This window comes from Alternaria ventricosa (genome assembly GCF_023758065.1).
Source record: "Alternaria ventricosa strain BMP 2768 chromosome Unknown scaffold_7, whole genome shotgun sequence".
In the NCBI taxonomy this organism is placed as follows: domain Eukaryota; kingdom Fungi; phylum Ascomycota; class Dothideomycetes; order Pleosporales; family Pleosporaceae; genus Alternaria; species Alternaria ventricosa.
Genome location: NW_026055687.1, coordinates 353,221 through 374,653, shown reverse-complemented (window position 1 = coordinate 374,653; position 21,433 = coordinate 353,221). Strand labels below are relative to the sequence as shown.

Below are 21,433 nucleotides of genomic sequence, written 5' to 3'. Positions count from 1 at the left end.
TCGTCAAGAAGAGAAAGGTGCCCAGGTGGTGTATGCGATTCGCGACCGAATAGAGTCCTATGGAACCTCAACCTCGATGCAACAACTCGCCAGCCGAGAGACGCTTATACGCTATTCACCAGTCTTTCCATCAGTAGTCGGCTGTCATAAGGGTCAAAGGAATGGAAGCGCGACGAGCCTGGCGTGTTCTGTAGCCTGGCTTGTTCTGTAGCCTGGCTGAGTAAGCCCAGATCCCGATTCCGAGTTGGCCTCGGCGGGCGCGTCAGTCCTGTCCCCTCCATGTAAGCTCCCTGGAACACTGCCTGGCCCTTTCGCGACACGACGAACCCTACGAACATGCCGAGAAACTCAATATCGAAGCACCTTATGTTGATGCCTTGGGTGAGGATGCCGAAGAAGATACGCGTCATGATTGCTGGACCCTGAGCCCATAAGGTTTGATAGCTACGTCAACGCACCCGAAGTCAACCCGCAGCTATGCCCAGATGTATATTACACCCCTCACCAACTCAACATCACGCCCGCAGTTTCCGCCTTACTCTCACGTAGTCAGTTGAACGATATCTCGAAACCCCCATCCTCAAAGCGATCCAGAAACCGCCACAATGTCTTCCAACTCGCTCAACTACCCGCTCCTCGCAATTCCAGCCTACTACGTCTTCTCTCTCGTCCCGCACATATACGCAGCTAGCCTTCTCACAGCCAATGGCTACAAGATCAACAACGCGAACCCCAAGGCAGCGTTGTCGCCAGAAGCCGTGAAGGGCAAGGTTCCCGATGCTGTGTAAGGCCTCCCCACTCTCCCCACCCGGGATCCCTTGCTAGTCAGGTACTAACAGATCTACAGCTTCAAAAAGTACCAACGCGCCGAGAACGCCCAGTCGAACAACATGGAACAAATGCCCCTCTTCGCCGCCGCCGTTATCGCTAGCATCGTTGCCGAACGCACCACCGCAACAGGGATTGGACGAGAGGTCATCTCAGGCGATGCGACGGGCTTGACAACATTTGTCACAGCTTGGTTCGTAGTCAGGGCGGCGTACTCTTTGGCATATGTACAAATCGCGACTTACTCGAAGAGCATGATCAGGAGCGGCCTTTGGGCTATTGGTAGTGGGCTAGCGATGTACCAAATCTACAAGGCTGCCGCGATCTTGGGCTAGAGATCATGGACAACGAAGCGGTATGGTGAGGACGACAAATACGATAAAGACAACATGGAACAAGGAATTGAGTGTCAGGGCTATCCTTTAGAATCGATGTGCAATGAGAACAACTACTACTCAATTCAGATGTGCCGGTAACTAGAGACTTCCGAATTCACGATACCAGCGATCGTTACTTGCCAGTGTAACCCTACCTCGCGTCGCCGTCCCAAAGCGAATAAGGTCCAAACACGAACACGCACAACGGTAACACGAGTATATCACGCGTGGTGGCGCAGTCACACTAGGATAGGCCTAGAACTCACGACGAAGTTCATTGAATGTACCAGTAACACAATAAATCTGCAGGAGAACTTTGAAATTACCCAGCGGCCAAACTGCTACGCAGCTGTATATATGTGCCATTCACTTGGACACCTTACGTCCGCGACGCGATCATCCATCTTTACTGTATTCGATCACTCCGTTCTATAGACATACTAGCCCATCTTCGATTACAGCATGGTTCACCCCGGCCCCAAATCATGGCAATCACTTTACTTTGTCTTGGCAAGTCTTCTACGCTGTGCCGCGACACAATCATCTTCAGCCTCTTTCCTGTACCCGGAAAGCAGTTCTTCCGTCTTGACGATCAACGCCTACGATCTCCTAAACGTCAAATGGGTGTCCAACTACGATCAAGCTTACTTATACTTCTGGTGCGATGTCAACACTGGGAGAGGAGTTCAGGCATATTGTAGGTCATCGCCTTTGCAAGGCTTCTTAGTTAATGTCAACATCCAATTGGGTGTGCCTGCTACAGCTAACATATTATAGGGCTTCATATGCATTCATGGGAGGTCAACACAACTGGCGATGCAACCTTTTCGCCCCAGCGAGAATTAAACACAACTGGCGGCGGTTGGAGCAGTGCCTGGGCATGCCGATTCGACATCCAATACCGTAATCATGGCGACGACGGGCAGCAAGGCCCAATTTTCACGATCGTGCCAGACATCGATAGTGCTCCAACTGTCTACGATCAATCGTTCACATCACTCCTGGCTCCTACGACAAGTACGATGGCGACAGCCTCCCTGCCATCCTCCTCGGCTATTACTTCGTCTCCGGAATCTAGCGTACCGATGATATACGGTCAATCATCCACATTACTCATCGCACTCACTACTAGTATGATAACGACGACCTTCATGTCACCTTCTTCAACGACTATTTGGTCGCCGGTCTCCAGTGCGACAACAGAGAGTGACAATAAGAAACTCTCGGGTGGTGCAATAACAGGGGTAGCATTGGGTGCAGCGTTCGCAGTGGTGGCATTGGTAATAGTAGGATGGTTCTTCTGTCGATACCATCGAAGCATGAACGCGTTAGAGACAAGAATGCCTGAAGCTGGCGGCCCGGCTGATATGTCTGAATTGGTGGCGTAGGCTGCGAAAACCGGCGTTTTATTGTTAAGAGTTGGACTGGCCGAGTATTAAACTTTATCAACGTTGCCTCCCCACGGGGCATGTTCGCCTTCCGTCTTTGTCTTCCCGATCCTCTCTAGCTGCGCCTTCATGCCCGTACTCGTCGCCATAATCCTCATGTTTTCATCACAGTACTCTACACCGTCTCGAAAGTAGAAGTTCTTGCCACAAAGCTCCACAGTCAGACCCCAATTGTCCTTGCCAGCCACCTTCCTTCCATTAGCATCCTCAATGTCTCCTCCATCCACTACCTTCACCACGGCGTTGACGACTGTCTCCATGGGTGTCATGAAGCTCTCTGGGAGGGACTCCCATTCCTCCTGACTCAGCAGGCCGGTGCGAACCGTGCTTGGGCAGGCCGTGAACGTCCTAATGCCAGCATGGTGGTATGCTACTGTAATAGCATGGTTAAAGTGGATTACTGCCGCTTTAGCGCCAGAGTACATAGGGCAGAACTCGGCTGGATAGAGTCCACCGCAGCTCGCAGTCATGACTAGGACCGCATCATTGTTCTCTCTGCCATGCTTGGCCAGCGATTTCCGGAAGTAGTGGAACGCAAGCCATGAGGTGTTTATCACTGCCGTGTAATTGACATCGACTACGAGGCTGTTCGGCGGTGGAGGCGGTGCGTCGAGAGTATGTTCTTCGTAGAAATCTAGGTGTTGGTGACCAAGTCAGTTGGTGTCTGATTAGCATACGTGCAGGATTGCTACGCACTGTCTCGTTCGGCGATACCAGCGTTCGCGAAGACGAAGTCGAGACGACCTGACTTTGACCATGCTGATTCGAAAGCTGCTACCAGCGAGGCGTAGTCGGCTACATTCGCCTGGTGAGCATGCGTATTCTTGAGCAAGGACGTGGCTTTCGTAAGATTGTCAGCGCTGAGGTCGACAAGATGCAGGTCCCACTCTTCATTAGTACGAACTGCGAGGGCTTCCGCAACAGCAAGTCCCATTCCACTAGCCCCGCCAGTAATTAAAGCTACTTTCTTAACCATGTTGAGATTGTTTAGTCAAGTAGATAAGTGGTAATTGTAGAAAGTGAAGAGGTGCTAAGGGCGACAGTGTAATAGTGAACAGCCAGCGTGTGAGAGTTGATGATTGAATGGTTTAGGGTGCAAGAAGGAAGTAGTTGGAATTTAAAGATTATGCGTACGAGGGCGACCAAGCGCGCTTCAGAACTAGAAGGGCTAAAATGTATAGTACTAAGGTTGCGATATCCCTGCTCTGTATCAACATTCCACAGTAATAAGGTTGCGATATGTGCGATCAAGGGCTCTTCTGCGAGCACGTGACGCCAAGACATACGCTAGAGCCACTCTGTGCGTGCATCGGCGTGTCTGGGGTGGCCGACGTCAATCTGACTCATTCTCACTCATTCAGCGCCGCCTTGACAAGCTGCCGGTGGCTGAAGCGCATCCTCGCGTAAACATCCGGGTCTGACGCGCGAATGCGCTGCGAGATTGTAGCAAATGCGGCGTCACTGTGTGCATCATGCTTTGGATGGCGTCGTCCAGCGTCGGCTTTGTCGGTCTATACGATGCAGCGAGAAAACAGGGGGTGGGGGATGTGAAGGGACAACAACATTCTTGGAGGCATTCTTTCGATAGACAGGCTTTGCGTTCGAAAGTGCCTCTTTCTGTGCATCCCAGCCAAGTCTGTTGGAATAGGGTCCTTCCTTGACGAACAGCTTAGGCCCGTATTTGGACTTCAGGAGGTGAACCCAAGGTTTGTTAGGGAGGTCGAGAGGCAGACTGTCCTTGATGTTGTCCTGTGCAGACTTCTTCTCCGCCCGACCGCGCAGGTATTTATGCCCTCTCTCTTCCTTCCCTAGCTGGCGCTTAGATATCTTGCCGCCTTGGCTCGACATACCGCCTTAAAATATCTGAGCGGGGCCTCGAGGCGAGCGCAGTGAGGGACTAGAGCGCGGCGTTGTGGATAAGGCGCAGGAACTTCGGTGGTGAGAGTACTGCGGGTTGGGGCCTGAGCGGCGGTTGTGGGATGCGACGGTCTCGAGTAGGTGCCGGTGGTCAGGAAGCTACCCTGGCGAGGGAGCGTCGTTGGTCAGGAAGCGCAATCTCGGGCGAGCGTCGACGAGGGAGCCTCGAAGTTGATGGCCGGTGTCAGAAGTACGCCCATCGTGGCGCTCTAATGGTGACCCTGCGACGTCTTGGGCTCTCGTCCTTCGTTTGCTGACAAAGAGCATAGCCGCGAGAAAGGCGCGCAACCAGTGGATACACGCCAGCGGTGATGTCGCGGCTCCGGCGTTGTTGTTGTGCGAATTGAGGGCGGGTTTGGCGAGCCAGCACAAACCACGACTGCGGTCGCATCACTCTAATAATTGGGCTGTGCAGGCGCTCGCGAAAGAATATGGACGCAGCATGGCAGCGCGCGTTTGGGGCGGAGGCGTAATTGGCGTCAAGGTATAGTCGCGATGATGTCGTCGTGAGGACGTAGTAGTGAAAGTGATAGAATCGCAGCGGCTGCCGACTTGACGCGCCAGTGGGGCCGGAGGTGCACGACGTCATTCAAGATATGATGTGGCTGCGTGCGCGCCCGCCGTCAGGTCGGAGGCTGCAGATGAACGAACGATTGTATTGCCAAAGTCCCGTCCGAACTCAATGTCAGCCCAAATGCTTTTGCATGCATATATATCGGCATCGAGTTGTCGCAATCCAGCGTAAGCAGGGTGGAAAGGATGGGCTCGTCTATCCGTATCGAGTTGCGTTAGAGCAGCTGAAGGACAACATTTCGAATAGACATGGATTACAAAGATAGCAAAGGCTTTTCTGTGGAGGTCTTGCTCACACCTGCGGTAAACTGTCGCAAGCAGTCGAGAGTCGCATGCCATACATACTTCTTAGATCAAGCAACGCGCAAAAGCATCAATTGAGGATAGCGCGACCAACAGATTCAAGACATTCTTCAAGGTAGGCCCGACCTTGAATCGTAAGTGTGGGACCGTTATCTCGGTCGTTCACGTCGGCGGTATTCATGCGCCCGGGTTCACGCATCCTAGCCCCCGCAGTATTTCTTCTGGAATCCCAACATCCCCGAAGGCTTGGTTCTGCATCCTCACTCGCTCGTTTTCCTTGTTCAATTCGCTGCAGCTGGTAATACGGAAAAGATGTTGTCGTCAACTCCCCTCAAGACAGCCGCATGGCTCGCATTCACGGCTTCTCTCAGCTCAGCCACACCCCAGTATGGCACTCCTCCAAAGGTCCAGTTCAAGCACTGGCCTGCTGAGGCAGCGACTGCCCTCTCCACCATGATCGCAAAGAACGCCAATCAAAGCAACTATGCGGTCTTCGACATGGACAACACCAGCTACCGCTACGATCTCGAGGAATCGCTTCTTCCTTTCCTGGAGAACCGTGGCATCCTAACGCGCGACAACTTGGATCCCAGCCTCAAGTTGGTCGATTTCAAAGACACTGCGAACTTTACCGAATCGTTGTACAGCTACTACAACCGTCTGTGCGAGATTGACGACTTTGTCTGCTATCCATGGGCCGCACAAATCTGGTCTGGCTTCACACTACGCGAACTCAAGACCTACGTGGATGAGCTCATGGCATACAACTCATCCATTCCCACGAAGTACTGGGACGGTGATGAAGTCACAACGAGCAGCGTTAACTCGCCCAAGGTCTTCCGGGGCCAAGTCGAGCTCTACAATGCTCTCATGGACAACGGAATCGCCGTCTATGTTATCAGCGCCGCGCATGAGGAGCTTGTACGCATGGTGGCCAGCGACCCGAAGTACGGATACAACGTACCACCTCAAAACGTCATTGGTGTTACCACTGTCCTGAAGAACGTTACCTCCGGTGAGCTCACCAATGCCCGCAAGCAGATCACAGAAGGAACCTACAACGAGACCGCTAATCTCGACCTGGTCGTGACTCCGTATCTGTGGACACCTGCTACATGGTTTGCCGGCAAATGGGCTGCTATCCTCACCTACATCGATCAGTGGAAACGCCCCATTTTGGCTGGTGGTGATACTCCTGGAAGCGATTCGTACATGCAGTTCCATGGAGTCGATACAGCAAAGGGTGGTGTGCATCTGTGGATCAACCGTAGGGACGCGTACTTCGAGCAACTGCAAGAAGAAATCAGGAACAACACTCAAGCGCAGATTGCTAATGGCAGGGAGGTCACAGCGGATAAGAACTGGGTTGTTGTTAAGCCCGAGGATATTTTGTAAACATGTAATGCAAAGGTGGAAAGGCAGAGATGCGATAGATAGTGGCGGATTGATGGTAGCCCGCACTGCATGCTGGGGAGACAAAACACGCTAGCTGACGTAATCGCTCGGCTAAGCTTTCTTCCAGCTCTTGATCTCCCGCTTTCCCGTGCCTGTCCGTTATCGACGCGTCAAGCTCACCAACCACCTCACTCACCCACACCCTGCTACTAATCATGCAAATGACGCGTGAAATCAGAGCGCATGCATGCAGTGATAGTAAGTTGCGCCCTATCGCCTTCCACCTTGTCCTCCCTTCGATGATGATCCCCCATTACACTTGAACCGAGATTCTTTAGTCGCGTCCCTTCCTTCGTGTGCCTCGTGGTTTGCGAAAGCTAGCCCGGGTACACTGGGTTGGGGCTGACTTTGGTTTCAATGCGCGAGTAGAAGATAGCTCTGATTTGCACAATATTGCACCAGTAGAATCATTTCGGATGTTATCAGTACTAACGGAGACCAAATAGTTCAACGTACAACAATTTCAATAATCTGATATAGTGGTATCTAAAGCGCTTGCATGATGCAAAACGAATGCCGAAAGAAAATTCATCGAAAAGAAAACCTAGCTCTCATCTTTCGATCAGAACCACATCAGCGTCTGGTTCACTCTGAACATCTTCCCGTACCTCATCCGGCTGATCTTTTGGCATTTTGGTCTTCTCTTCCGGTTCCTTGTACCAGACTTCACTTGGGTTTGCCAAGATACTCTTCCGCAGCGCATCGCTGAACATCTGCATCACACTAGACGCGCTCGCATCTTTGACACGAGTCTTTCCCATGGTTGTGTAGTGCCTAACGAAATTCCCGTTGCAATCCGATATATCCTTGTTGGCGGTACCAGGACGAGATGACATATCCTGACGGAAACCGGGCCACCCTACCGCATCATCGCAGGGTATGGTAACGATCGTTTCTGGCGTCTTGTTGAAGTCGTAGCGGATGTATTCTGAAAAGGCGCGCTGTTCGTGGCTCCATTCGTATCTCCATTTCGCGCAGCCTTTGTAGCGTGTTTCGGATGTACAATCGCGCCACGCGTCCAGTAGTTCCAAAGTCGTGGACGAGTTTTGCGCAACCACAAGGCCGGTATTGAGGACGCGCATTCCCTTGCTGTCTAGGCTAATCGAGCCTTCATCGCGGATTTCTTCGGTATCCCATGGAAGAGCTATGGATGTGTGCTGTTTGATGCCCCAGCGGTTGAACATCCACTCGAAGGGAACGTCCGGATGCGCTATCGTAACGTCGGCATCCATCACAATCACGAACTGATAATCAGGTATCAGTTCGCGCAGAACGTGGGGCAATATCCACGTGTTGTAGTGGTCCTTCATCTCGCGCGCTTGATAGAACTTGTAGTCGTAGCCATGGACCATGGCGTGCAGATAATGGTTCATGATGGAGTTGGAGACCAGGCCGGCGCCTTCGGTCTTGAGATTTCCCCAATCTAAGCGTTCTGGGTTGAGAAGCTCGTTCTCACCAGTCGGCACACGCGTGTCGATGTCCACTATCAAGACCTTTTTGCCCAGAGGCTTCTTCCAAACCGTCTCACTTCCACCTTCATAGTATGTACCGGACGGATCAACATATCCGGTCGCGCTCGGATCGTGTTTTATGGACGCAAACAAACTAGCAACCGTGTCTCGGAGGGTTGGGTTCGACGACCTCCACTGAGTGTTAGTGAAAGAGGCTCTATACCAGGACCTGGATTGACATACGGACGTGTGATCCTCGCCACGACGAATACACCTTGGTCGCGGAATGCATAGAAAGAGATTGTCGCCACTATTACGAAAGTGGCAATGGCCACGATATAGGTACGTTGCGCAGCGAGCATGATCAAAGGAGTGACAACCGGGGAGGCAAAAATGATTACCTATCCACGAAATCTACAAGACAACGAGTGTTCAGAGGAATGGGATGACGCAGGATAGCATTAGCCCTACGGGGATCGAGTTGACTATCATCAAGTCGTGCCATTACGCCGAGCTCTCCAGCAGTGCGCGTCGCTGGTTCCAACCCTGTCATTTAGCGGAAAGATACACGGTCAATCCATGTGCTACGAGCTAGGCAAGCTCCCAGCACAAGAGATCTGATAAACATCGCTGGCCCGTACGGTGAACCATTGCGTTTGAGTTTTCGGTAGTAGATCTGGTGAGCGGTTTCCCAAGACCTGCAGGTAACATCAAAGTTGTCAACTCTACGACCGCATTAACATATCATTATAAGAAAGAAACGCATCGTTCACTCGCTTTGGGATTGTACGGCAGATTCCCAAGGAGGTCCGTGGTATGACAGTTTACTGATCACGATCACGGACACACCAATCGTTGGTTTCTCGGCCCCATACGGTTACGTGTAACGGCTTCATAATTGTGGCTGACGACAAGTCTGATGAAAGCTACTAGCGTCGTCGACAGTGTTCTCATCTGATCTCAACCAGGTATGCAAATGACTGTAGCTGGAAACAAGTACAATGCGCTCAACCTCTTCATACACCGTGGCAGATACACACGGTGATTCTTTTTGCCAGTATGGAATGAAGGCTTTTTGTCGCAACTCCATCGCATTGCCAATACCTCAACACGCGGGACACACAATAGTCAAAACAGCGTTTCGACCATAAAATGTGGCGGACCGTTGAGCGTGGTATGATTACTTCGGTAGGAACGTGACGGAGAAGAGGCCGCGCCGCGGACGCGAAGTAGCGCCGATTGATATATCCCGACGCTCCCGCCGCTTGACCGTACAACAATTGCTATCTCGCGCGATGTTACAGCTCGCTTTCACATGTGAACAACCACGTAAAAGCGCACGTAAGGACGATGGTATGTCAGCACTAGTGCGCGATGGCCAATTCCATTCGCAGGACACGGCAATTCACCATTTTGCATCTACGAAGATCGCAATTGCGTATATACGTGCCCGTCATCGGCTTCTCGTTTTCCCATTTCCACTATTTAGACTCTATCGTCTTGCTATAGTGGTGACTGCACGTAGTACTCGTCTAAGATCAACGGTCATGAAGACCACAAGCAAGTCCTTTTGAATACGCGTTCTTAAATACCCTGTGCGCTTGAGAATATACCGCGCGTTCTTCCGAAATTATTGTCTGACCAGAGTATAGCCGATATCGTATGTTTTCGATTGGGATACCAGTTGTAGAATGGTAGGTGGGACGGAAGCAGGACAAGCGCCAAGCGTCTTGTGACCGTGGCAATTACATAATCACGTTCAAACTTCCGATCTCCGCCCGCACTCGCTTTCGTTCTCGAGAGCGCGATCCAATTGCGCCAGCCCAGCCCGCATTCATCCATCCACTCACGAACGGACGCGACGTGCATCTGAGCTCGCGCAAATGCCTAGGTTTGGCTCCAAGAAGACGCGTTCAGGATGCGCACAGTGCAAAGCCAGACGCGTCAAGGTAGCTTACCCGTCCAATCTGTCGCGTTAGCGTATGCTCACCCACATTCAGTGCGATGAGAGTAGACCATGCGGCGCGTGCACTAAGTATCGCGTCGAGTGCAGTCTTCTAGGGGTTGCAAGCCAAAGTCCAAGCCGTGTAGGCACAACATCTCCACATAACGACCCTGTCCCAATAAATGCATCAACACCCACGAATGGAAATGGAACCACCCCACTGGACACGGGCCTAATCCAAGATGAGAGCGCATCTCCATTATTGGCAGGTGTCTCAGAAGAAGGTTGGATGCAAGACTTGGAACTGACGCACCATTATACCGCACATGCATATCAAACTATGCCAGGCGCCGAGCACGTGAAGCAAATCTGGGGGCTCGCGGTTCCACAAGAAGCCTTCAAGTATCCTTTCCTTTTACACAGCATACTAGCCTTTTCCGCGAACCATCTCGCTTACATCAACACTTCAAAGGCCACACACTTTCGTATGGCCGCCTCGACACATCAAAGCGCAGCACTGACAGGTCTAAATCATGCCGTCGCGAACATTGGGCCTCTGAATTGCCATGCCATCTTCGCTGCAGCATCAATGACTGTTATCAACGCATTTGCTGACGCGCGTGCGTACAACTTGGACGTTTTGGTGGAGATTTTGCAGTTAGCACGAGGCATGGATTATGTACTCAGCAGTGTGACCGACATGCTGAGAAAAGGTCCCTTCGCAGCCATTGTCCGGCCTGCTGAAGAGATGCCTAAGCCACCGTCCTTGTTATCTGCCTTGCTCGTGGACATCCAAGCGCTGAGCTGCCCGACTTCTGCCGACCCATCGCCGGACGACATCAATGCTGCTGGGGCTGCTGAAGTACTTCGAAACGGTCTTCAATATTCGTTGGAAACTTCTACTCATCCAGCCTTGCGAGCGACAATGATCTGGCCAATCGCTATCGCGCCAGAGTTCATCGAAGCGCTCAAATCAAGGACACATCCTGGAACTAGGGCCATCTTCAAGCGCTATTGTCAACTCGTGGAGTATGCAAGTACTGACTTCTGGTTCTACACAGGATGGAGGGGGATTTCGCAACACCTGTGATGTGTCATACATGGTAGTCTCCCTATGGTCTCCGCAATGAAGGAACGAAAGCATCGATGAGTTAGTCCCATGAAGTCTTTCCACGCGTTAAGACTCTGACATCGACAGTTTGCAGAATCAAAATGAGATATGAAAGTAATCATGTCACTAGCCGTATTCCACTTGCAACCGAACGTATGTCTACTGCTTTTCACTGCAGCTCCTTATGGCAAAACTGCCGGCTGGGTCAGCCTCTGGAAGCGCACAGTGCCTTCCACCCTCGTAGTCTGCGATAGTGAATCAACATCACGAAGGCATCGTGTGCATATAAGCTCCCTGATAAATCACCTTCCAACACTCACATCCAAGCACGACCACCCCCTACTTCATCGCCCAGCCAACCTGCGCTCTCGGAATCCATCTACCCGACTACCAAAGTACAAGTCATTGCACCTAAACTCGAATATGTCAGGCGCATCCTTCTTCAAGGTTTTGGGCCTTGCCCCAACGGCATCGGAAACTTCGGTTCGGTCGAGGTTCAAGATCTTAGCACTGGCTTATCATCCCGACAAGACAAATGCAGTCAACAAAGCAGTAGCTACTTCCCGCTTCGTGGAAATACGACAAGCTTATGAATATTGCATATCTCACCTCAGCCCGGAAGAAGAAGAGGAGGAAGACTACGAGGATGAGGACGATGATTCGGACTGGCGAGGCAAGCTTCCTGCGGGGATATTCGATGCGAACAGCACATGGTGGGACGAAATACAGGGTGATGAGCCCATGGCTATTTTGAAATGGGCCGAGGCTTGTGAAAACGCCCATCGCTTCGCTGCCGTGAAGCTCGATGAGGTGGAGCAACGTAAGCTCAACGTTAGTTATCTGAAGGCCTACGAAAACTTCGAATACTGGCGGCGCAAGCATATCGAACGATATGATGAAGAGGACCGCATACAGCAGGATATCAATGCTCTTCCAGAGCGTCTTCAGGTCCACGTCCGCCGCTCTCTGGAAGCTAAACGGGCCGAGCAGGACTATTGCTATGAACAATACCAGGAAGATCATGACGAGGAACAATACTTTTGGGAGCAAGAGGCCTTGGACGATCCCGATTCCATACCTATGCCGACCGACACGTGGCGCTACCGTCACAATGCGGTGGAAAATAGCGCCACCCCCAAACAGCACCTCACAAATTTCAGAATACAGTGTGCGGCGGTCGAGAAGCGCAACATAGAATGGAAGGAACAGGGCATTGAGTACTATCCTCAAGCGGAGATGGATCGCCGCGCCAGGAGGCGCAAACGCACGGAAGCTAGGCTTCTCGAGGATATTGCGCGCGCTGAGAAGCAGGCCCGCGAACGGAAGTTGATTAACGATATAAACTCTGCGAAGCGTGTTGGCCGCCTTGCCAGAGCAACCGCTACCGAGTTGATAGACGATGTCACACCTCAGTGCCTGGAAGCTAGTCCCGAAGATGATGCTGTAGCTCACAGCTTGGAAGACGGTGTTGAGGATGAGGCCGCATGATTCACTTATCCCTCAATTTGTAAGCCATCGAATTTGGACATGAAGGCAGCTGGCTCTCTTCACTCTCACTCCAGCACTCATGACCATCTTCAAGTGATCCAGGAGGAACCTTGGGAGCCCCAAGGAGAAAGAATCGATCATAAAATTTTGAATTCAGGTCTTGCTGCATTGCTTCAATTTTGTCTTTCCATGTTTTGTTGCAATGAGTTCTACGTGCGCTTTGTATCATTTTATCAAGTACAATCAAATCATCTTCATGACATTATCTACCTGGCTATAGTCTACGGTGGAGTGAGCCCCCACGCTGCTGGCCTCATGTCAAACTCCGAAATCTCCGAAACCATCTCCGCCGCCTTCGATCCGTAACACTGCCCCACAACCCATAGCGAAGTGTCGATACCCGAGCTAACTCCGCCAGCAGTCACAATGCGCACACCCGCCTCGGTAGTCCCCGCATCCGACCATCGTTGCCTCACAACGCTGATCTTCGAATCACCGCCTGCAGCTTCATCGGCGAGCGTCTTCTGCAGGTCAAGCGACATATGATGTGTTGTGACGGTCCGGCCTGCAAGTACTCCAGAAGCCGCCAAGATAAGGCCTCCAGTGCAAACTGATTGCAGGAACCTCTTGCCCGTCTCTTTCCTTGGCTTCGCGTTTGAGAATCGTCGAATGAGCTCAGCCAACTCTTTGCCCTCTTTGCTGCTCATGAGTTGTTTGATGGTATCGTCGTGCGCGCCGGGGATGACCAGGATGTCGTATTCTTCAATGCGGCTGGACATTTCGGCGAAAGTGGCGTTCGGCAAGTAGACCATGGCTTTGGAGATGGAGGTGACGGGGCTCTGGTGGGCGAAGGTGGTTACTGAGAAAGGAGCTGGTTTACTCATGTCCATTTCCATGTCGTGGTAGTGGCAGTATATCTCGGCTGGACCAGAGAAATCCAGGAGGTCGCCATCTGGGTAAATGTAAATTGCGACTTTGAATTGAGACATCGTTGCGTTTGGTAATGAGTACACATCTGGCCTCATGGATTTATATAGTCGTGTTGTTCTCGCTCATAACCACCGGCTTAACTCTAGCGTAGTTGTGTGATTGATGTGTCGTAGCACGATTTGCCCGGATCGGATGTAAGTTTGTATCCGGCTTCCGCGATCGTCGAAAAATCCGCTCCGTATGCTGTACTACGAGCAAGTATGCACTGATTACTGTAGCTTGATATCATCGTGCGATGTATGATTGGTCTATTTTTGCAGAGCCGAAGACCAGACTCTAGTCATTCGTGCACGTGTCAACATCGGGTGCTGCTGATGTCTGCTACACAAGCACAGTAAATGCGCATGACGACGTCGCATGATGATCGCGCTCAGGTACGATTGTGTCGAACAGAAAATGCCTATATTAATTTAACGCCCATTGAGGGATTGTGCAATCGATCGAAATGAACGCGGTTGAAATATCTGGAGATTGCTGCGGCATATGTCCCAAACCTAGCACCGAATTCTGCATGCACTGCATCAACATGCCCTACTGTTCCTCTGCCTGCCATGTCGCAGATGCAGAGAAGCATGTACAGCTGTGCAGTACCTTGCAATACTTCGGGCAGAACGCTCGTCCTTCCTGGTTACATTCTCGTTGTATTTTCTTCCCAGTTGACTACTCACAGCCACGTTTTGTTTGGCTGAGATATTACGGATTACCTTGCCAGCGGCACATCGACCGCGAAGACCTAAGATTGTTCGTAACCGGTGTACCTTCCGGTGGGGACGCAACCTTTGACTGCTTCCGCGAAGGTAACAGGCAACTGCGTGATCGGATCACTGTTCGGCATGACAGTAACGCTCTTGGTAACAAGCAACCCTACAACCAATGTGTAATGGCATTACTTGGCCAGGCAGCTGGTGAATATTGGAGAGGACCACTGTTGGCTCAGTCTTATAGGTATCGCGTTGATGACGGCCTGCATCGATGGCCTACGGGAGATCGGACCGAGGCGAGCGAAGTTTTGATCCCCGTGGATCTCGATACTGCATCCCTGGCGCCGATTCTCTCATTCATGAAATGGAGGGCAACGTCGACGGATGACTATAACTTGACTATCGCTGCGAAGGACGCGACGCTCAGGGCGACTATCGTTGGGAACCTTTCTCCAAAGAAAGCTTCACCCAAGAAGAAGAAGAATTAAAGTCCAGTCGATGGTATATCGTTCAAGGCGGAGCATGAGATCGAGGACGTCGTCAGCTACAGTGTGTGGCCTGACGATGTAAAGGTCATCCTGATATTTCGCACGTAAGCTGACACTAATACTTCAAATGTGATCGTCCTGCTTGTGATGTAGGATTGGCGATGTCTGTAATGTACGAGGCGATAAAGACCAAAAGATTTCACGAAATATAAGTGGCGAACCATTGATGTCGCTGTGACGCGCGTTGTAAAGTGATAAGTGTGCTTACCTCGAAGATGCAACATCTTGGCTTAGCACATATAGCGGAGCCTGCAAGCCGGTTGCATATCGAAGCAGCTTATCTAGGCGCTAGAATTTGTTCTAGATGATCCTCGCCCATTGTTATGGGTCGATAAGCCGTGGGTGTCGTTGCAGTGAGGCCTCGCGTACCTAGAATTGCCTGGTCGATCCGCAAATGCATGCAGACGGGACTTTCATGGTCCACCATCCAGGCAGACGGGACACTTATGATTATCATTTTTTGACAATAAGTAAGCCATCCGTTGGTAAGAAGGTGCCTATAATCAGCATTGACTTCATAGAGACAAAGTATGCCGTATCACCTCCGAATGATCTTACCTGCCTCGTGTCTCAGTGGTGCGCATGCTGACACGATAACGAGCTTGGAAGTCTTCATCCTGCCCACATCCGAGTACTCTTGAGCCGACACTTGCCCTGTGGCCTTATCATGTTCCTCATCTTAGCATACGCGATGGCAGCAAGCGCCCAGACGCGCTGCGCCGCTGGCCAAGCTTCGATGCACACGCGACGAAAGCACCAAGGCTTCGCACTCCTCCACACAAACGTGGATGAACTTCCCCACAGCGTTCTGTTATCCGTTTCTGATCCAATAGCATGTCATGTCTCGAGTGGAGTGGTGTAGCCATGGCTTGGCAAAACGTTGCCGGTCAACCGACCCTGGTTCGGCCAAGACAGGACGAGACGGAACTCGGAACGCAACTTTGCTTGTAACCTTCCATTTCGTTCGATAGTCACCAGCGCCGCCAACAGTTCCAAGGGTCGAGTTCCAATGCCTGGGGAGATAGTCTGCGCTACTGTCGGGCTTTCCGTCGCGACCTAGACTCAGACATGGCGAATCGATGCCCGCGGATCCAAGTGGCTTGTCCTTGTGATAGGCCGTGGGAACTGGGGTCGGGCATTGTCTGAAAGTACGGTAGCATCCCGAAGTATTGGTAACAGAATCGTTATCTCTTGGTTGCCACACAAGTGATTTGCAGATACCAAGGGGCGGGGTTCGTGTATAAGATGTCCTTGCTGTGCGTGATCGACCAGGCTGCGTACTCGACTGCCGTTCCACCACTCTCTCGGAATCAAAAGAAGTCTTACATTCTTTCCGCCAGCCCAAAATCTGCCAAACATGGGCGAAGCCGGAGAAGTAAAGCACGGCGAGGCCGCTGTTCGTACTACCTCGAGCCCGAACAGCACACCGTCAGAAGACATCATGCCACGGCCGACCGTTGCTGAGGAAGAGAAGAAGACGTTTGTGCAGAGGGTCATGACGCCAGGATCAGTATGGCAGATCATCATCGCCGCTGTCCTGGCCATTGCCATTGGTTTGGCAGTCACTACCACTGTCGATGAGGTCCCAGACGCGGCCATCACGATACTTGCCATCCCAGGTAACCTTTGGTTGCGCGCATTGAGGGCAGTTGGTATGTTGCGATAAAACCTCTCTAGATGCATAAGCTGACCATCGCAGTCCTTCCAATGATCGTCACCGCCATGATTCTGGCAATTCAACGTCTGCGCAACATGACAAAGGGAGGCGGTGCAGCGGGTAAACTCGCTCGCTGGACGATCGGTTACTACGTCATCACCACCATCATCGCTGTCGCACACTCTGCCCTATTAGTCGGCCTGGTCTGGAGTAAACTCATGAACCCAGTCTCGGGAAGTGCTCTGGAACTGGACGATGAGAACAAGGAGCTTGTGGACGAAAGGAAAGAAACTGCCATCCACGATGTCGTCGAAGACATGTTCTTCTCGTTGGTCCCCCAAAATGTCGTCAATGCGCTGGCGACGGATGCCCTTCTTTCAGTACTTGTCACAGCTGTCGTCCTTGGGTATGTCATCAAACCAGGAGGCGCGATCCACCGAGCGGTCGAAGAAGTCGAGGTTATCGTCCTCAAGGTCATCACTGTTTTGATCCATCTCGCGCCAATTGGTGTGTTCTTCTTGATCATGCCGAATCTGTTCCGTCTGGACATTGCTGAGATTGGTGCGAACCTGGGTATTCTCATCGGCGGTACCTTGGTCGGCATGTTCATCCACCTCTTTATCGTCATCCCCATTATCTTCTTCGCGTTTACTAGGTCAAACCCGTACACGTTTTGGATGAAGATGAGCCCAGCATGGATTACCGCCTGGGGAACCGCCTCGAGCGCTGCGACCTTGCCGGTTACCATTCGTTGTGTTTTGAAGCAGGGTGTTCCCATCACAGGTCAGTCTCCATGAACATACGTATCTGATCCCGTTCACTGACACCCGGTAGTAACCAAGTTTGCCGTACCTCTCGGTTGTTTGATCAACATGGATGGAACTGCGATCTATTTCCCGATCGTCGTCGTATTCTTGGCCGCCACTCAAGGCATCACCCTGAACGCTGCGGATTACATCATTGTCATTCTGCTCTCGACTCTCGCTTCGATCGGAACCACACCTATTCCAAGTTCGAGTTTGGTCTTGGTTGTCATGATTGCTTCCAGTGTCAACATCCCAATCACCGGAATGTACGCCGTCGTAATCGCTATTGACTGGTTCCTCGACCGTTTCCGAACCGCAATGAACGTCAGCTGCGATACATTCGCTGCCAGGGTCGTTACGCACATAACGGGGATCAAAGACGAAGATGGCCAGTCGTACGATGAGGCTGAGAACGTCGACCCAAACTCGCTCGGACGAACAGATGAATCCAAGGTATAGATGCTGTCTTCACAGTTTGATGTAGCCGTCTTGAAATCTCCGAATTCATCCGAGCTCCGAATTATATAATGCAATCCTCTTTCGCTCATGCTCAACAGCCTTGCTCCTCTTTGTGATGGTGAAACAAGGTACTCATTTGATGCGATCTGATGGCGTATCGCGCAAGGCAATGGTGTCGACAAGCCATATCGGTATGCCGCATAACAAGCGGACCCGGATTGCGTGACTTGGACGATCGGTTCAACGACGGAACGATGGAAAGAATACGCGAAACCAAAGAGGACATAGTGGAAGAGATGGAAAATGCTGCAGAGCGTTCGTTGCATCTGCCATCGCTCCTGATAAACGCGCGCACGAAGTCTGGAAATGTGGCCGGTCCAGAAAATCAGCCGGCTCGGAAACGTAGCCAGCTCGAAAACGTGAGAGTCGGGAAAAATAGCATGACCATGACCCCGCGGATCTGGTTGTTGGTCAGGACCGCGCAGTGCAGTTGAAAGACGGCATCCGTGGGCGTCTTCGTGATGATGCAGTCGAACGCTTCGTCGTGGCGGTCGAGAGGAAGCTTCGCTCCACTTCGCGCCGCATCGCGGGTCTTGGCGCGTCAGCTGCTTTCTCACCCAGCCATCATTGCGTCATGAACACGAGGCACGATTGAGATGTGCCTGCAACAGAAACGAACGCGTTCTAGTCGCGACTCTTACGCGGAGTGGTTCTATTGAGTGCTGAGGAGATAACTGGCATGGAGGGATGGTTCATGTCGTCGCGTATGACGACGTTCTGGTCCGGCACCATCCAAGGTACGCGTTCTGACCCCTATCAGTCTTTACTTCCTCATACGAGGTCTTGCATCATCTCATGTTCTCGTTCGAACATTTTCGTACAGCTCAACGCCACGCGATAGTCAACTTTTCGCCTCTACTCTATCACACGACGTGGAAAGTCGCGTCGTTGGGCGAGGTGTGTGGTATCGGCGACCCTTGTTGATGCACAACCCGTTTGCTTGCAGTCCTGTCGCAACCTCGAACCATATCCGGAGCGATGCACTTAGAAACACGTGGTGTATATATGAAGACTTTCAGCACGGCCTCGCGCCTCGCGACTGCAAGCATCTTCGCCCTTACGGACCGCTCGCGCATCTGCGACGATGGCTGAAGAGAATGATACGTAGCTTAGAGCGCCCATGGCGATCAGGACACAACAAAGTTCACACTTGGATCGTTGCGCTATCTGCAATCAAGAGTCCTCGCAAAACCGATCAACGGCATGGCAAGAGTGCCTCCGGGTTCAAAGGGTACTAGAGCGAGAGTGATAACTAATCCTCCCGTCATGCTAGCAACAATTTACTCCGGCACGTGGGCTGGAGCTCCAAGAGATGCAAATTACTATGAGCAATGGCTACAGGCCCGTTCTTCCACGTACTCGGTTTGCCCTACTTCTTTGTAGGTCTCCCTGGATACCAATGTTCTGGAAGATCTGGTTCATGTGCGGAAGCTCTAATTAGTCAATTTGCACCAATCAGCAGCCAGATCGGATGCTTGGCCATTGCGATCTCAATATATCGCGGGGAAGACTAACGCAGAGTGCAAGATGATCTCGTGAGAAGCCTCTCCGTGTCCAGAGTGGTATAGCGTCAAAATGCTCAGAAACCGAAACGGTACATATGGTTGCAATACGCGTAGAAAATGAGGAAACCAACTCAAGCAGAAAGACTAACCAAGATGTTCTACGGCCTTGCTTCGCTTTTACTGCTAGCTACTAGTACTTCGGCTGCAGTAGTTGGCAGGAAAGCACCCGCTGGCTTTGTCACAACCAAAGGCAATGCCTTCAAATTAGACGGAAAAGACTTCTACTTCGCAGGCAGCAATGCCTATTACTTTCCCTTCAACGACGTCAGTATATGCTACTTCATCTGCCACGCCTACTGAACTTTACAGCTCCAATCCGATGTAGAGGCTGGCCTGGGTGCCGCGAAGAAGGCTGGACTCAATGTCTTCAGGACATGGGGCTTCAACGACCGGAACAGAACAACACTCGCGAACGGACTACCACAGTACGGTGGTGAAGGTGCCGGTCCTAGTCCGAACGTCATGCAATGGTGGAGCAACGGAACACAGGAGATCAACCTAGTACCGTTCGACAAAGTCGTGAAGGCTGCGGAGAAAACTGACATGAAGCTCATCGTTGCTTTGACGAACAACTGGGCCGACTATGGTGGCATGGATGTCTACACGACGAACCTCGGCTACAAGTACCATGACGATGTAAGTCACACAGTTCTTTCTGCATGATCACAGATTGACGTAGTCATCGTTAGTTTTACCATGTTCCAGCCATCAAGAAAGCGTACAAGAAGTACGTCAAGGAGATCGTCAAGCGCTACGCCAAGTCTTCGGCCATCATGGCGTGGGAGTTGGCGAATGAACCACGATGCGGTGCTGATGGTGTGCGCAACTTGCCGCGCAGCGAGAACTGCACTCCGGACATGATCACCGAATGGATCGATGAGATGAGCACATACGTCAAGTCACTCGACAAGGACCATCTTGTTACATGGGGTGGTGAAGGAGGCTTTAACAGGCCTAGTGACGATGGCTTCTACAATGGATACGATGGTGGCGACTACGACAAGGAGTTGGCGCTCAAGAACATCGACTTCGGTGTCTTTCATACCTATCCCGATTGTACGTATATCTCACTCGACAGGCATCAACATCACCATTCTTTGAGCTACACTGACTGGACTTGCAATAGGGTGGTCAAAGACCGTTGAATGGGCAAACCAATGGATAATCGATCACGCCGAAGCCTCCCGTGCGGTTGGAAAGCCAGTAGTACACGAAGAATATGGATGGCTAACCGACGACAAGAGGCAAGAATACCTCAGCAAGACCTCGAACGTTACCAGACTCGAAGCTATCGGACTGTGGCAAGCTACCAGTCTGAAGGAGAAGATGCCGGATATGTACTGGCAATTTGGATACGCAGGCTACTCTTACGGCAGGAACCACGACGACGGTTTTACTATCTTTTTGGAGGACGCAGAGGCCAAACCGCTTGTTTACGAGCACGCGAAGAAGGTCAATGCTTTGAACAAGAAGTAGGATGTTGGAGTGTCTGGTTTGTCCTGCGCCTGTCTCGCAGCAAACATTTGATGCTGTATTTACCAGTCCTCTGTCTTCCTGAAAAAGGTTTTTGCTTGTTTGGTAATGCGTCCAAAATTGGTGGTGTCTTTGTGCACATTGGTTTGGTTTGCGGAGTGTTTCCACAATGTACATATTCGAACACTTTCACTTCCTCCCCACGCCACTCGTTATTCCATTCGACCCTGTGAACGGAAAGGGGTTGCAGCAGCCTAATCCATTATTTCAGGACTACA

At 51.5% G+C, this 21,433-nt stretch overlaps 8 protein-coding genes across 8 annotated transcripts; 5 read left to right on the top strand and 3 right to left on the bottom strand.

Annotated features, from left to right (window-relative positions):
- Nucleotides 1–605: 605 nt before the first annotated feature.
- Nucleotides 606–1,163, top strand: J4E93_004876 (uncharacterized protein; the record flags this gene model as incomplete). Its single annotated transcript, XM_049342801.1, has 2 exons — nt 606–784; nt 848–1,163. The coding sequence occupies 2 exons, from the start codon at nt 606–608 to the stop codon at nt 1,161–1,163; spliced, it is 495 nt and encodes a 164-aa protein (XP_049199801.1).
- A 1,477-nt stretch (nt 1,164–2,640) lies between these two features.
- J4E93_004875 (uncharacterized protein) lies at nt 2,641–3,629 on the bottom strand (the record flags this gene model as incomplete). Its single annotated transcript, XM_049342800.1, has 2 exons — nt 2,641–3,287; nt 3,350–3,629. The coding sequence occupies 2 exons, from the start codon at nt 3,627–3,629 to the stop codon at nt 2,641–2,643; spliced, it is 927 nt and encodes a 308-aa protein (XP_049199800.1).
- Nucleotides 3,630–5,758: 2,129 nt separating this feature from the next.
- On the top strand, nt 5,759–6,841 carry J4E93_004874 (uncharacterized protein; the record flags this gene model as incomplete). The annotated part of the gene is made up of 1 exon (XM_049342799.1): nt 5,759–6,841. One exon carries the CDS (start codon nt 5,759–5,761, stop codon nt 6,839–6,841), a length of 1,083 nt encoding a protein of 360 aa, XP_049199799.1.
- A 611-nt stretch (nt 6,842–7,452) lies between these two features.
- Nucleotides 7,453–8,714, bottom strand: J4E93_004873 (uncharacterized protein; the record flags this gene model as incomplete). The annotated part of the gene is made up of 2 exons (XM_049342798.1): nt 7,453–8,542; nt 8,596–8,714. 2 exons carry the CDS (start codon nt 8,712–8,714, stop codon nt 7,453–7,455), a joined length of 1,209 nt encoding a protein of 402 aa, XP_049199798.1.
- Nucleotides 8,715–11,831: 3,117 nt separating this feature from the next.
- J4E93_004872 (uncharacterized protein) lies at nt 11,832–12,896 on the top strand (the record flags this gene model as incomplete). The annotated part of the gene is made up of 1 exon (XM_049342797.1): nt 11,832–12,896. One exon carries the CDS (start codon nt 11,832–11,834, stop codon nt 12,894–12,896), a length of 1,065 nt encoding a protein of 354 aa, XP_049199797.1.
- Nucleotides 12,897–13,177: 281 nt separating this feature from the next.
- Nucleotides 13,178–13,921, bottom strand: J4E93_004871 (uncharacterized protein; the record flags this gene model as incomplete). Its single annotated transcript, XM_049342796.1, has 1 exon — nt 13,178–13,921. One exon carries the CDS (start codon nt 13,919–13,921, stop codon nt 13,178–13,180), a length of 744 nt encoding a protein of 247 aa, XP_049199796.1.
- Nucleotides 13,922–16,492: 2,571 nt separating this feature from the next.
- Nucleotides 16,493–18,057, top strand: J4E93_004870 (uncharacterized protein; the record flags this gene model as incomplete). The annotated part of the gene is made up of 3 exons (XM_049342795.1): nt 16,493–16,787; nt 16,835–17,575; nt 17,627–18,057. The coding sequence occupies 3 exons, from the start codon at nt 16,493–16,495 to the stop codon at nt 18,055–18,057; spliced, it is 1,467 nt and encodes a 488-aa protein (XP_049199795.1).
- A 1,718-nt stretch (nt 18,058–19,775) lies between these two features.
- J4E93_004869 (uncharacterized protein) lies at nt 19,776–21,158 on the top strand (the record flags this gene model as incomplete). The annotated part of the gene is made up of 4 exons (XM_049342794.1): nt 19,776–19,946; nt 19,992–20,318; nt 20,372–20,738; nt 20,809–21,158. 4 exons carry the CDS (start codon nt 19,776–19,778, stop codon nt 21,156–21,158), a joined length of 1,215 nt encoding a protein of 404 aa, XP_049199794.1.
- Between the last annotated feature and the right edge of the window lie 275 nt (nt 21,159–21,433).